Source organism: Rhynchophorus ferrugineus, unplaced genomic scaffold (genome assembly GCF_030347505.1).
Source record: "Rhynchophorus ferrugineus isolate W39M unplaced genomic scaffold, kcgeb_rfMv2 rfM4, whole genome shotgun sequence".
NCBI lineage: Eukaryota > Metazoa > Arthropoda > Insecta > Coleoptera > Curculionidae > Rhynchophorus > Rhynchophorus ferrugineus.
In genome coordinates, this window is record NW_027472583.1 from 23,125,435 (window position 1) to 23,139,431 (window position 13,997).

Here is a 13,997-nt window from a genome sequence, read left to right on the forward strand (position 1 = left end):
TTTCTTATCATTTACCATATTCGTAACGATTTCATTTCATTGCAGAAACAGAAACAACAATAATCAAAATGTGAACAATAAAAATAACAGTAATGTAAAAGAAGACGGAACCAATCATGAGACGCCTAGGAAATTGAAGGACAAGGATATAGCTAAGAACATTTTTAAAAGTAAGTATATTTCTTATGAATGTTATTGCCCGAAAAAAACCTCTTTACAGTCTTATGAAATTCATTCTGAGGTACAAGTAACATTTTAGAATTTTCTTTTTCTATACTTTTGTAATATATAGCTGTTTAAACGTTATAAGCAATGTTTTTTTAATAATATGTTTTTAAAATATCTTGTTTTCAAGTTCAAACGTAAATTTTGTTATCATGATGCGGAAATATGTGAATTATGTCATTTTCTATTATGAAGACTACCTACTGGTATTATTTTGATATAAATGTTCAACATTACAAGAGTGGAAGATAAGAAACGACCAATGGGTTCTTTTGAACCTAAGTTCTAGCAACAGTCTACAAACCATTCAGATAACAACTAGATTCCTTACATAAAAGCAAACAATTCTGCTGAGAAAAAAGCAACAATGAAATAACCGAATCTCTCATCTGTTATATGACTTATTTCATATTTTATGAGTGAACAGCAGACAATGAAAGGCAGAGTAGAAGAAGAACTCAAAAGTGCATACAAATATAACGAATTTGATTCCATTTTAGTAAAGAAAATAACAAAGAAAGAAACTGGTAGAATAAAAATGCTGTCTTTGTCATATATTGTGGGATTAGAAACTTGAACCATGTATTGATTGAAAAGCTGCTTAAATGGGATATAAGTTCAGTTTTTAAGTTAAAGCTGCTATTTCGGCACTGGACTGGGAGCTCTTGCCCCACTCATCATATTCACCAACAGTGATTCCTTCTGATTACTACATGTTTGTATCGATATTTCACGTGTTTTTCACAAAACATTTACAAGGATATCGAAAAATTGCTTGGCGAGTGCAATACATCAAAAGACTGGGTTTTTCTATTATAGTAAATCATCTACGAATTGCTAGCGAAATATTAAACTATGTAGATGATGTACTTTGAGTAAACTAACTGACACATCAGGTGCTTGCGTGTTTTTTGATCAGCGATATTTATTGATGAAAATGCAGATTATAGATATAAACAACTCTTAATCAATCTAACCTAACCAAACGGTTTTGACATTTCTCTACATAAAATAACAGTTTTCCCTTCAGTTTAACGCCCATCACGGAAGGATTAAAATTCATTAATTTTCTTGTTTGATTTGAAGAAATCTGTTTCCGAGACCTATCAAACAATTTTAAAAACTGATACTGATACTGCTTCATCATATCCCGGTTTCCGGTTTTGGTTTCACCGAGCTAAAAGTGGTGTTTTTGATGCCAGTGAACATCCTGGAGGAACCAAAAGGTTCGGAAACAATGAATCGCAAGGCTAATTGGACGAAACACGAGTTCAAACAGACGTTAGTTAACTTAGCAGTTAATGAATCAATGTTTTTTCAAATGTTTCAAAAAACGCAAAAAACTCCCACACTTATAGAAAATACCGTTCCGAATCGTTTCAACATCATAGTTTCGCTGCTTTTCATGCCATAATCTTATTTTTCTATGGCGTTTTGTAACCGGCGAAGAAAACTGAATCTACTACGACAACCTCAAGCGCAAAAAGTCATGGATTAGTCGAGGAGAACCATCCATATCGTCACCGAAAGCAGAATTTCCATAACCATAAAGTCTCTTGCTTGAGTGATATGATGAGATCATCATTACAGTGTATTACGAGCTGCTAAAACCAAGAGAAACTGTTACTACTGATGTGCACCGATATCGATTGAGTAAATTGAATGATATATGCCAGTGTTTTCTAAATATTGTTTTACCATGGCCCGGTAATTGTTACACTATCCCTTTGTGACCCATTTAATATTTTTAAATTCAAGCTATTTCCATTACGTAAAATAATTTACACATTTATTAATATAATTTATTTTAGTACAAAGTATGGAGCTGCTTATTTTTACTAAAAAATCCAAGTTCGCAGAAAATAGGTCTGGTTCCATTTCAAGTCGGTTTCGATATTTATATTTAAGGTAAACTAGTATTGAAAACTCAGCTTGTGGTAGCTTGTGACAAAAGGCATTAAAAAAAACTTATTGCTTGAGATAATTTTGTATATTCTTGACGACAACATAACCAAACATCTATCTATCAATGGTCCTGTATCAAATATATTCTTGAGTGCTGTGTCAGTTGATAATTCGATAATAAACGAGTCGATGTCTGAATCTGACGAAATTGTTTCGGAATGTAACTTGAATCTAAATGGGTTTCTTATCCAAACTTTGTTACTGTTGCTTGGAGGAGAATATTATTGAAGATTCTTCTCCAATCTTAATAAATATAATTTGTTTTGAGTTAAGATCTCTTGTGATAATACAACCATGTTGCATTACTTTTGTCTTTCACTTATCAATGCTAAGATATTCGCTGTTTCCGCACGTTGTGCCTACATATTAAGCTTTTTTTCTTGCAATGTCCACCTTGTCTTTTACTTTAAATATATTTTTATTACTTTTACTTTATTACATTGTTATATACCTTGCAGTGTCATGTTTAAATTATATAAAAATTCAAAAATATCAGATCTGCCAACCAGTTGACATTATCAAATCTGATCTTGAATTCAAATATTACATATGTGGCTATTGGGGAATGTTGTTTAAAAAAAAACCTTTACTTCTTTTAATTCAATAATCCTTGAGAGCCATCGCACATCACAGTATAAAAGAAAATAGTGGTGATCACTTCTCATTTATTTGCACAAAACATAATAATGAGTTCAATGAACGTGATTTTATAAACATTTTATAAACTTGACTCATTTTTGCATCGTTGCTGTGAAGGATAAACGAATTTTCTTGACAACCCTCTCTGTGAATGCTACAATGCGTCCATACACCTTCTGGCGCTACAACTTTCACCCTTGGATAAAGCCCAGTACGAATGTCTGACATTGCACATGCGCCATCACTAGTCAATGACACACACTTCTTCTGTTCAATGCTATTTTTGTTAATATAATCTTTAAACAAGTTAAATATTTCTTCGGGTCTCGTTCGTATTGGCAAAGATTTACAAAAAATTTTACTCTTCATAAATAGTATTCTCAAAATCCTATCATACAAAACATATCAGATTGGCATTATCGGGCATGACTGTACTTTCATCAATTTGCAAGGAAAAACAATACAATTATTTTTTCAATGTCTTCTGCTATATCCACAATCCTACGCTTTACCGTGTTATTCGATAACGCTAACTGACTACTTGGCTTTGCTGTTTCTTTTATAACAATCGAGATGTTGCAATTTTAAGCGACAGAAGTATTATCTTTTCACCAATAACATGTAGATACCAAACTTGACAATTAATTGTGAAATTTCATAAGAAGCCAGGACAAGATTATTTCGTTCCTTGTGAAAAAATAGACCCCATATTTTTTGTCCTATTATTTAATTCTTTCTTCTTATTTGCGAGGAACTCTTTTGGCTTTTTTTTGTGCGTCGATCGCTAGTAGGTATTATTTTTAAAACAAGACGGGAATGTTGCAACCCGGCATTTTATTTTGATGGCTCGATATCGTGTCGCGACCCGGCAAATGGGAAACACTGATATATGTCTTTGAAATTACTTTTTAAACTGAATAAATGATCAGAGAATACAAGCACCAAATATAAATTAAACGTTTTCTAAAGGAAAATAATTAATTAACGATGCCTGGTATGTGCAAAGATTCATCTGTTTATATACATGTCGTTTGAAACTACAACACTACATTCGACATTATCTCGAATACATCTATAACGTTAACAGCTAATATTTCAACGGTTTTTCCATTTTGCACAGATGATTATACGGCATCGAGAAAGTATTTGCCGTGAAAGTGCAAAAACAAAACTTCAAATACACAAAGTGAATATAGGAAACAACTACCTCTATCATTAACTAGCGTTATAAATCTTTCAAGTCGGCCTCTGATTACATTAGCATATGGTACTAGCTAAGTAACGAGTTCTACGAAATTCTACACATTGCAGAAGAGGAAAGATCGATAGTTTATCGCGGCCGACCCATCAAATTCCCCGCTCGTTAATTCCTGCTTTAAATACGCCTTCGAATTACCATTTTTTTCTGTTTCTTTCTCTGCATAGATCATCCCAATCTGGATCGAAATAAGAATCTAACGAGTAATTACAAGGAGAAGCTGACACCGATGAAGAACTGCATCGATGGGCGTCTGATCAGGAGCGAAGTAAAAGCATCCCCCACCATAGTGAAGAAGATCCCTAAAGGGAATGGCGCTGAGACCGAGCCGGTTAGAAAACAAAGGTAAGAAAAAATCTATCAAAGAAGGGTTAAGAAAATAGGTATACATGCTTTCTTCAAACAACTATTTCCTCTGTTTTTTCATAAATTATTTATAACCGTGAATATGGATTACAAAACAACATATTATGACTTTTTGAACGCTCCAAAATAATTATCCAAGTTTACAAATTCGGGCCAACTTTTGCATCCAAACAAATGAGAACGTTTCTGAAACTTATTTGATGCTCTGAACTCAGATCTGCAATCCGTCAGTCAAGATTAGTTCTAGTTTCCGATTACGCCCATAGTAGCAGTACTGCGCTCTTATATCTACTGACGATCTTGTATTAGATATTATTTGAAACTTGTTTTTGTGCTGGGCTTGTGCTTCGGAACGTGTGAAAATGCAGAGACAACATTACAAAGTGTTTTTGTTACATTTGGGTGTATTACATCCTCGATAAATATGGAAAAATCGTAACAAATGCACTCTAAGAAGCGTATTTGGACCACTTCGGTTTTGCTGTAGTAAGCACTGACAAGCCATGAGTTCCGAAATTATTTTGTAAAGCGTGCGGAAAAAAGCTACTACTAGTTTTCATTTCCTGTTCCAACATTATGGAGAGAAGACAAAAATCATGTAGATAATTACTTCTTTTCCTTGATGAAGTATAAGTGCAAAAAAATAGTACAGTGTAAATATCCTGATGTATCACCAGTGTCGAAGGAAATTCCATGTATGGACTGTGATCTATTGTCAATTTGTCTAGGTACAAGTGTAAAAAATAACTTAAGAACTTCGTCTTCATTTTCATCATAAGGAGTATTTGTCGAGCCTAATTGCTAACGCACAGTTTTTCAAAATGCTTAACACCTGATGAGCCACTTACCCATACATCGTTTCAAAGTGTCGTTCACAACTTCGAATTTCGAAACCTAGAACCAATTTTAAAAAAACGAGTTGCTGATTTGGATTCAGCGCCCCAATTTATCTTATAAACAGCTTTCGATTGCTCAGATCCAAAATAGTGTATACTTGCATTATTATTATTATTCTGTCAAAACGACAAAAGAATTCAACAAAACCGTAATTATAAATCATTATGGTTTGCAATTGATTCGTACATTAAAAGAAAGGCGTCGTCTATGCAAACAGAACCATAACACCGTGTATTTTGACATAACCACGCCCAATCATATACTGCAAAATCCATAGAATCCTACATGATAATGCCTAAATAGAAAGTCCTTCCACATTCACCTTACATACCAGGCATAGGACCTTCCGCTCTAATTGATACAGTACTATTTAGTTGAGCACATTTTTATTAAAGTGGTTCTCAGAATGTAAAAAGGTAATTTTTAAACATATTATGCTTTAAAAATAGAGAATACATGTTTATAATACAACATTACAGTTTTTAAAATATTAAAATATTTGTTATATTGGGCTTTTACCAACCTTGAAGTTCTGAAATTATCTGTTCTGCTTTTGAATTTGATCAATAATATTGGATTAAAAATATTGAATGAATATAATATTAAATCAGAAATGATTTATATCAGTAAATATGAAAAAATAAGCGTCTGATACTAACGAAAAACTATTATATATTTATGGTGATTACTAAACAATGTATTGTGACTGTTTTAAGCGCCCCAAAATGATTAATTTTCTGTCAAAAATTATGAAAGAATTAAAGGAATCTATCGTGGGAATCTATCGTGGTAAATAATTACAGTTTGCAGTTGATTCGAGCATTGAAAGAAAGGCGTTTATGCAAATAGAAACACAACAATGTGTATTTTGACATAACAGCGCCTAATCATAACAGGTCAATCGAAAAGTCTCCGGTCTAACATGTAGATGGCGCTACTAGAATTAAATCCATATGTTTTTAATTAGAGCAGTGTGTGCAATAAACCCGAGTTTTTGCGTCGATATGTGACAATGGATGAAACATGGCTCCATTATTTCACTCCGAAGTCCAAACGAGAGTCATGCGAGTAGCCTGCACACGGTGAACCCGCTCCAAAGCGTGGGAAAACGCAACAGTCGTCTGGCAAGGTTATAGCACCTGTATTTTGGAATGCGCATGGAATAATTTTCATTGACTACCTTCAAAAAGGAAGGACCATCAACAGCGACTACTACATAGCATTATTGGACCGTTTGAAAGATGAAATCGTCGAAAAACGCCTACATTTGAAGAAAAACAAAGTACTGCTTCATCAAGACAATGCACCGTGTCACAAGTCAGTAAAAATGATGGCAAAAATCCATGAATTGGGCTTCGAATAGCTTCTTCACCGTTATTGCGTATTCTCGAGATCTGACCCCCAGTGACTATTTCTTGTTCTCAGATCTCAAAAGAATGCTCGCTGGGAAGAAATTTTCGTCGAATGAAGAGGTGATCGCCGAAACTGAATCCTATTTTGAAGCAAAGGACAAATCGTACTGTAAAAATGGCATCGAAAAGTTGGAAGGTCGCTATAATCAGTGTATCACCCTTGGAGGGAATTATATTGAATAAACAAACTAATTATGCCAAGAAAATGTGTTTTACTATGGTAGGCCGGGGACTTTTCAATTGAGCTGTTACGCTGGAGTCCTTCCACACCCACCTCATGTACCAGACATTCTGATCAATGCTATACCGTTTGGTTGAGCACATATTTATTAAATTAGTTCCTGAAATGTAAAAAAGATAATTTTAAAATAGATTGTGTTTTAAAAATGCAAAAACACAGGTTTATACCATAACATCACAAATTTTAAAATAATTAAAATATTCATTATGCTTGGCTTTAACCGATTTCAATGTTCCAGAATTATCTGTTCTGCTTTTGAATATAATCGACAACATTGAATTTAAATAAATTGAAATAATATAACATTGAATGAGGAAATCTCTCAAGGTAAACAGTTGGCGCCTTCTATATAATTTTCAGCCGTTTTAAACAATACAACTTAAAATACAAATAGATATATAATTATTAATTAGGAACTCTCTTAGGTGCTATTTTATTTCCTATATGATGACCGAAATCATGAAGCACCGATATTTGGAGAGTCCTAAATTACGTTTGGGTGGCCGCCAATATTGTCCGATTGTTTATCTATGTCAAAAACCTACGAATGTGAAAGATATGAAAAATATTCCAGGCATTTTTCTTCCTGGCTATCTCTTCAATCTATAATGATACACTGCCAGATTGACCGATTTTTTTCGGTATAAAAAAGAAAAAAAATTGAATTGTTTTGTGATTCCTTTCAAAAGGTTTTTCAACCGTTAATTAGTACGCTACCAAAATATGTTTAAAAGTCAGCCAGACAATACAATATATCTCGAGAAAAACTGGCTAAAGCAAAGTGGTACACCTACTATGTTACTGAAAATTATTTAAATAGTATCATTCAAACTAAATTTTATAACATACAGAATAAGAATGCAGTTTACACTTTCGACAATCCTATCTGTATTTTATCGTTAAATTTAAATTATAATTCGTATTATAACATACACCATTGTCCAGTCCTGCCAATCTAAAGAAAGATAATCGAAATGTAAACTGAATCATTTTAACTTGCAGCATTGTATTCACCAAAAATAAAACACGACTGTTTTTAAGCCAATTTACATAAACCGAATTAAGTGAAAACAATAAACGTTTTATTTTCTGTAATAGGTTCGTGAAGCATTCACCGAAAGTAAGCAGGAATCTCTTTATAAGTAAAAACACCAAAGAATGCCTCGAAACAAACGCTAATCAGTATTCAATCCTCACACCATCGAACAAGTCGCGATCACCCGACCAAACCGATGAAGAAGAAAACAGTCGCTCGGTAGAAACGCCCGATTACGATACCAGTAGTGAAATTTCTGGCACGAAATCGGTACCGTTGCTCAGAAGCAGTCTCAGATCATCCAGGGGCTCGAGAAAAACAAATAAAAGTGCTCCAGCCGTGTTGGAATCGTCGGCAAGTGCGGATGAATACGAGGCGGTTACATCATTTAACACCAGCGAGTGCGAAAGTGAATTGGAAGAGTTATTCTCTACGGTCGAAGGACCAGAATACACTTCTACTCCGAAAGGAGACTTTGTGGAGCCTCTGGATAGAATGAGACATAGAAGAGGCCAAAGAGGTAGACTACAACCAAGGCTGAAGTTGAGATATCCTGATAATCAAAGGTAAGAATGGCATTGCAAATTGTGATACAAACGTTTAATGTTGTACTTTTTCGTGTTTTAGAGTCCCACCTATTCATACTGATGGAGTTACAATCGATAATAAGGCAGTTCTGTGGTGGTTAGAAGAAGCTAAATTATCTATTGAGCAAGAATGTATGACAATGTTGCAATGCAAGTCAATTGCGGCTGAATTAAGTCAAAAAGTTAATCATTTTGCTGCTTGCAGCACAAATATGTTAAGAGGATTGTTGTCTCATGCTCGTTGCATTGAAATGGATTATAAAAATCTTAACTGGTAAGGTTTATTCTTACTTTCATAAAAGTTTTTAGTAAACAAAGTGATTGCACTCTGCAATGTTACTGTACTAGACCTTTTTATTTTAGTTTTATATTTTTTTCCTTGTAGTGAGTCTAGCCAAGTGAATCCATTAGTACAAAGTCTAGCTGGAAATATATTAGACTTTTTTAAAACCCACGCAAATCAGGTTACCTCCAAAGTCATCAAATTGCATGACCAAATCAAAAATACACCCACCAACGGGCTTGGGCCATTGGAGTTGTTGTACGTAGAATGGGAAACCATAAAAATGCAAGCACTCATCATTGAAATAAAAAAATTGGTTGAAAAATTGGAGGATCCAACGTCCGAACTTGACCTTCGAGCTAGTTTGACAGGAATCACTTCCGTGGCTTTGAGAAATACGGACTTGATCGAAAATTTTGTTAAGGTATGATTAAAAATTCCAAAAAAAAAGAGAGATTAGTACTAATAGTCTTATTTTTTAGGCTGATATAATTCCTGTTCTTCTAATTCTTTGTGAGAAATGCGACGGATCGTCTTTGAGAACTTTAATACTCCGAGCCTTAAGCACCATGTGTTCGAATTCTATCGCTATTCGGCAGTTCGAAAAGTTTTCGGGGGTACAGATCATTGCGGACACATTGGAAGAAGAATCGAGGCCTGAACCAGAAAGAAGTGAAGCAGTTGCTTTGCTTGCTCAAGTTACTGCTCCTTGGTTCGAAGATAATCATTCGGTAATTATTATTCCAATATTTCTATGTGCTTAATAAAAACCTACAACTACTTTTACAGGTTAAAGGCTTGCAAGACTATTCCAAAAAGTTGGTCAGTTCTTTGACCAGGTTCTCGGCAAATACAAAATGTTGCCAAAATCTTTTATTATGCGCAGCAGCTTTGGCAAATCTCAGCTCAATGGATAACAAATGTATCAAGTTTTTAGTTCAGTATAAAACCGCTCCAGTTCTTCTAGCCGCTGTTAAAAATAGAGGGCCCATGGTTAGCGTTTATTTACTGGAACAAGTCGCAACGTTAATAGCGAATATGGCATCCTTGGAAGATGCCAGGTCGCAGTTAACAAATGCTGATGTAAGTGTTCATTTTTTCCTTTATCCACTTTAATTTGATTGTTAATTAAGAACCTTTAACATTTTATTTTGTTAATTACAGGCGGTGCCAGCGCTTCTACATTTTCTGAAACCGCCTAGACTTACCCATAATGAAGATGTAGAACGTAGATTACAACAGAAAAGCGTCATTGCATTATCCAGACTGTGCGGCGACAAAAATGGATCTCAACAAGTTGTCGACCATGATGGGTTGAGACGTTTAGTACAACTATGTCGCGAGAAGCAAGAAAGGTTTAACAGCGATGCTGTTCTTGTAGCAACTTTGGTATGTTTTTTTTTGCAATACTGTCGAAGATTACAACTAAATAACATATTATTTTTAGGCAACTTTAAGAAAAATAGCAGAATCTTGTGGTACTGAAATGTTGAGTGTTCAAGACTGTCAAGAATTGGTTGAGCCAAAATTATTAGACTCCTTCTTAGCATATTCAGCGCAAAATGAGAGTTACGTTTAAATAAAACAAAATAGGATTAACTGATAATATTAATATTTTATGTGTTCATAAATATTTATGAGAAATTAATATATACTGTTATTTTGCTTTATATCAATTTTAAAAATTAGCACTAGTTTTTTTTGACACAATTGGTTAATAAAGATCATATTTCTACAAAATAGTTTGTTATCTAATATTAATATATACCTGAAATTAGTTTAAATGCAGAACATACAAGTTAAAATAAAGTTTAAAAACAAAAATAATATCTTAATTTATGTCACAAGAGCTTTCTTTATATAAATATTCACACTCGTTTTAAAGATTTAAGATTTTTTACGGTCTTTATTTTTTAAACCATTAGATTTTTTGAATAAACACATACTAAATATTCATTAAAAAACACATTTTAAGAATTCGATTAGTTGTCAAATTTCTATACTCCACATATATACATACCAATAACATCGCAATATATAACACTAGAATGTGTTATTTGAAATTAGCATTGCAAACTTGTTAAAATTGCAATAACAATAAATTATGTCAATGAATAAATTTGAATATTTTATGAAATATTTTAACAACATACCTAATAAAATAAGTATAATGAAGATTTTGAATTTTCCTTAGTACAATGGTGTTCTAAGATATTGATCCACATTAATCTCCTTATATTTAACCTATGATATATACCCTCTATATATCACTGACTCATAATCTTGAAATCCAACTCATAATCTTGAGATTGTTGTTTTAAATAGTTCCTCATAAAGGAAATAATCTCAATGAGCTAATTAAATATGGCAATAAATGAATCAGCTTCATCAGGGTTTTTCGATGATTTGATGCTCGAAAAAATAAAAAAAAGTATCGCACTACCATGGATGATGCCAAAATTTGTATACTGGCAGCTTTTCTGATACAACTGCTGAACTGATAGATTATGTGTAATAAAATACAATACCTCACATGCTACCCAACATTAATATAAGATTAATAATTATGTTAATATCTAAGATTATTTCTTTGTGTTTTAACATTTATAACTTTTCAAATACCTTTGGAACATAGACATTCAATTTAGGATCTTGTAATTTAAACCAAATTATAAAACCATTACTTCTACAAATCTGACAATTTCCAAAAATAATCTTGTGAATTTAACATGTTTTAAATGAACAGAATGAAAAAGAAAACAAACGAAAAATAATTTATTCGCTTAGATCCACAAAACAAACATATGACAGCATAAAAAAACTCGTCTAGTATGTTTACTATATCACAACATATATAATAATTTAATTTTCTAATTTTAATGCAACGATTAAAATTTATCCTATTGATATTGATACCCAGGGGGTGGTTGATTTTGCCCCAGCTGAGATGGATCCTCTAGTGGGGGTAATTGAGGCTGGAACTGTTCAGCACTCAGCCTAGTAAATAGAATTCCTACGCCTTCAATTAAAGCTAGCAGTACACCACCTAATAATGTATTCTTATTATAAGCAATCACTATACAATTAGCAACATTTTACCTATGAAGGCACTGCCAGCCATAGCAGGTAATCCATTTCTCGCAGCCAAAATACCTCCAGTTGCAGCTCCACTTATAATAGAGTTCCATGGGTCTTCCTTCTTACGTACATGAATAAGAGCACAGTCTATTGTTGAAAACATACCACCCCAAACAGCAAAGTTTCCTGCTATTATTGGTGAACGTTGTTTTATGGCAGTTAGTGAACCAATCTAAAGTTTATAATATGGTTAATAATAAACAGTTTTTATATTGTATCATTATTACCAATCTACGATTAATTCCAGATGGAGCATTTCTGAAACCTTTGATACTTTGAAAAACGCCACCACCAATCAATCCCATAGTAAAAGCTCCACCACAATCATCAACAATTCTCCATGGACAAGGTTCTCTTGTATATTCTTCCATTATTGTTTTTTTTTATTACTGTCTATACCTGTTCAGTCTACCTATAATAAAATTAATTTTCTAGCTATAATTATTTTGCATTTCAGTAATATTACCTTTCAAATAACAATAATTTGGTTTTTTTCCTAAAAAATCAAAAACCAAAATAACGTGCAGAAGATAGATCTTGACCCTATACGAGACGAAAATGAACTGATCAATTGAGCAACTGGCACTAAGCTATTTAGTTATTTACCAATGAATTTAAAAGGCTAAATCATTTAAAACGCATTTCATATAGGGTATCTGAAATGTTATATGATTTTTAATAAAAAATTGATTTTTGTTCTAAGATTTTGACAGAATATTTAAAGGTTAGAACAAACGAAACGTGACATAACATCTTGCAACATTCTGCATATATGCAACCAAAATGTAACAAATGGAGCCGCGCGAAAATTCAAATATTCTTTATTTTTAAACATCTAAAAATATATTTCTGGCATAGTTAACCGAGATTGAAAATAGATTTGTTCCTTTTGCGTGTTAAAGTGTGCATATGCAGTGAATTACTTCCAGATTTACTTACATTGATTTTAATTTTGCGGAAAATCTTATTCAACAACAATAAAAAATGGCAGAGGTAGGTTTAATTAATATTGTTATAAAATGTTTATCATATAATTGTGTATTATAATATTAATGGTTATTACAGGCATCGACTCCAGAATTACAAAAAGCTTTGAAGGTATTTATATTATATATAAAGGGAATAAATGAAATAAGAAACTTTATTTTTAGTTAAAAGATATAGAAATAGCAAATTTAAAGGAGAAAATATCCTTGCTTGAAATGGATGTAGGCCAGGCTCAAAAACTGAAAGCTCAAAGAAGCAAGGAAAATTTAGAAATACAAGCTCTAAAAACACAATCTGAAGGAATTCTGACTAAAGCTAAAGCGATGATTTTTGAAAACACTAAAGTTATTAAGAATCAGGAGTTGCAAATTGAAGCTCTAGCTGCACAAAATGAAAGTTTAAAAGATGTGGTAAGAATTACCAAGGATTTGTTGGAAATAAGAAATTTGGAAGTAACCCAGTTGGAAGAGAAAATGAATTGTATGGATGAAAGAATGAAAGCTGACAAGGAAAAACAGGCTCTTTTGCATAAAAAATTGGAAACAATGATAAGGCATAATGGCGAATTGAAGAGGGAATATGAAGCACAACTGTGTTTATTTAATGCTTTGAGACAGAGGTATAATGAACGTGAACTAGCACAAGGAGTACTGGATGACTTGAGGAGAGATGTAGCAAATGAAGTAAATCAAAATGGATCTGCTAATGGTGAATCAAACGAAACTGCACCAGAGTAATATCATCTTAAAGAGGTGTAAATATATCTTAACAATATGAAATATGATACTGATTGTTTTTTTTAATTTTGTTAAAATATATTAATAAAATTATTGTGTGCTGATTTTTGATTTATTTATTATAAAAATATTGATTGAAATTATGAAAATCACCCTTTTAAAAGATATCATAACTCATTTAATATCATCTCTTGATCCACTTTGAGAGAAATGATGAATCTTAGGC

The 13,997-nt window shown here is 32.8% G+C and overlaps 3 protein-coding genes across 5 annotated transcripts in view; 2 read left to right on the forward strand and 1 right to left on the reverse strand.

The window, feature by feature from the left end:
* LOC143195567 (protein inscuteable homolog) overlaps positions 1–10,649 on the forward strand; it is a 64,142-nt gene extending 53,493 nt beyond the window's left edge. For all 3 annotated transcript variants that reach the window (XM_076402836.1, XM_076402837.1, XM_076402835.1), the window contains 9 exons: positions 46–170; positions 4,255–4,432; positions 8,102–8,605; positions 8,667–8,900; positions 9,012–9,333; positions 9,392–9,640; positions 9,699–9,992; positions 10,074–10,298; positions 10,357–10,649. In XM_076402836.1, the coding sequence (XP_076258951.1) occupies positions 46–170; positions 4,255–4,432; positions 8,102–8,605; positions 8,667–8,900; positions 9,012–9,333; positions 9,392–9,640; positions 9,699–9,992; positions 10,074–10,298; positions 10,357–10,488 (2,263 nt within the window). In that variant the 3' untranslated portion in view covers positions 10,489–10,649. The remainder of the gene's footprint in view (positions 1–45; positions 171–4,254; positions 4,433–8,101; positions 8,606–8,666; positions 8,901–9,011; positions 9,334–9,391; positions 9,641–9,698; positions 9,993–10,073; positions 10,299–10,356) is intronic.
* A 1,022-nt stretch (positions 10,650–11,671) lies between these two features.
* On the reverse strand, positions 11,672–12,762 carry LOC143195586 (mitochondrial import inner membrane translocase subunit Tim17-B). Its single transcript, XM_076402858.1, has 5 exons — positions 12,654–12,762; positions 12,514–12,590; positions 12,275–12,459; positions 12,009–12,219; positions 11,672–11,955 (listed from the first exon to the last, which is right to left on the reverse strand). The coding sequence occupies exons 3-5, from the start codon at positions 12,416–12,418 to the stop codon at positions 11,810–11,812; spliced, it is 501 nt and encodes a 166-aa protein (XP_076258973.1). The 5' UTR covers positions 12,419–12,459; positions 12,514–12,590; positions 12,654–12,762; the 3' UTR covers positions 11,672–11,809.
* Positions 12,763–12,913: 151 nt separating this feature from the next.
* Positions 12,914–13,875, forward strand: LOC143195585 (uncharacterized). The gene is made up of 3 exons (XM_076402857.1): positions 12,914–13,040; positions 13,113–13,145; positions 13,199–13,875. The coding sequence occupies exons 1-3, from the start codon at positions 13,032–13,034 to the stop codon at positions 13,769–13,771; spliced, it is 615 nt and encodes a 204-aa protein (XP_076258972.1). The 5' UTR covers positions 12,914–13,031; the 3' UTR covers positions 13,772–13,875.
* The last annotated feature ends 122 nt before the right edge of the window (positions 13,876–13,997 follow it).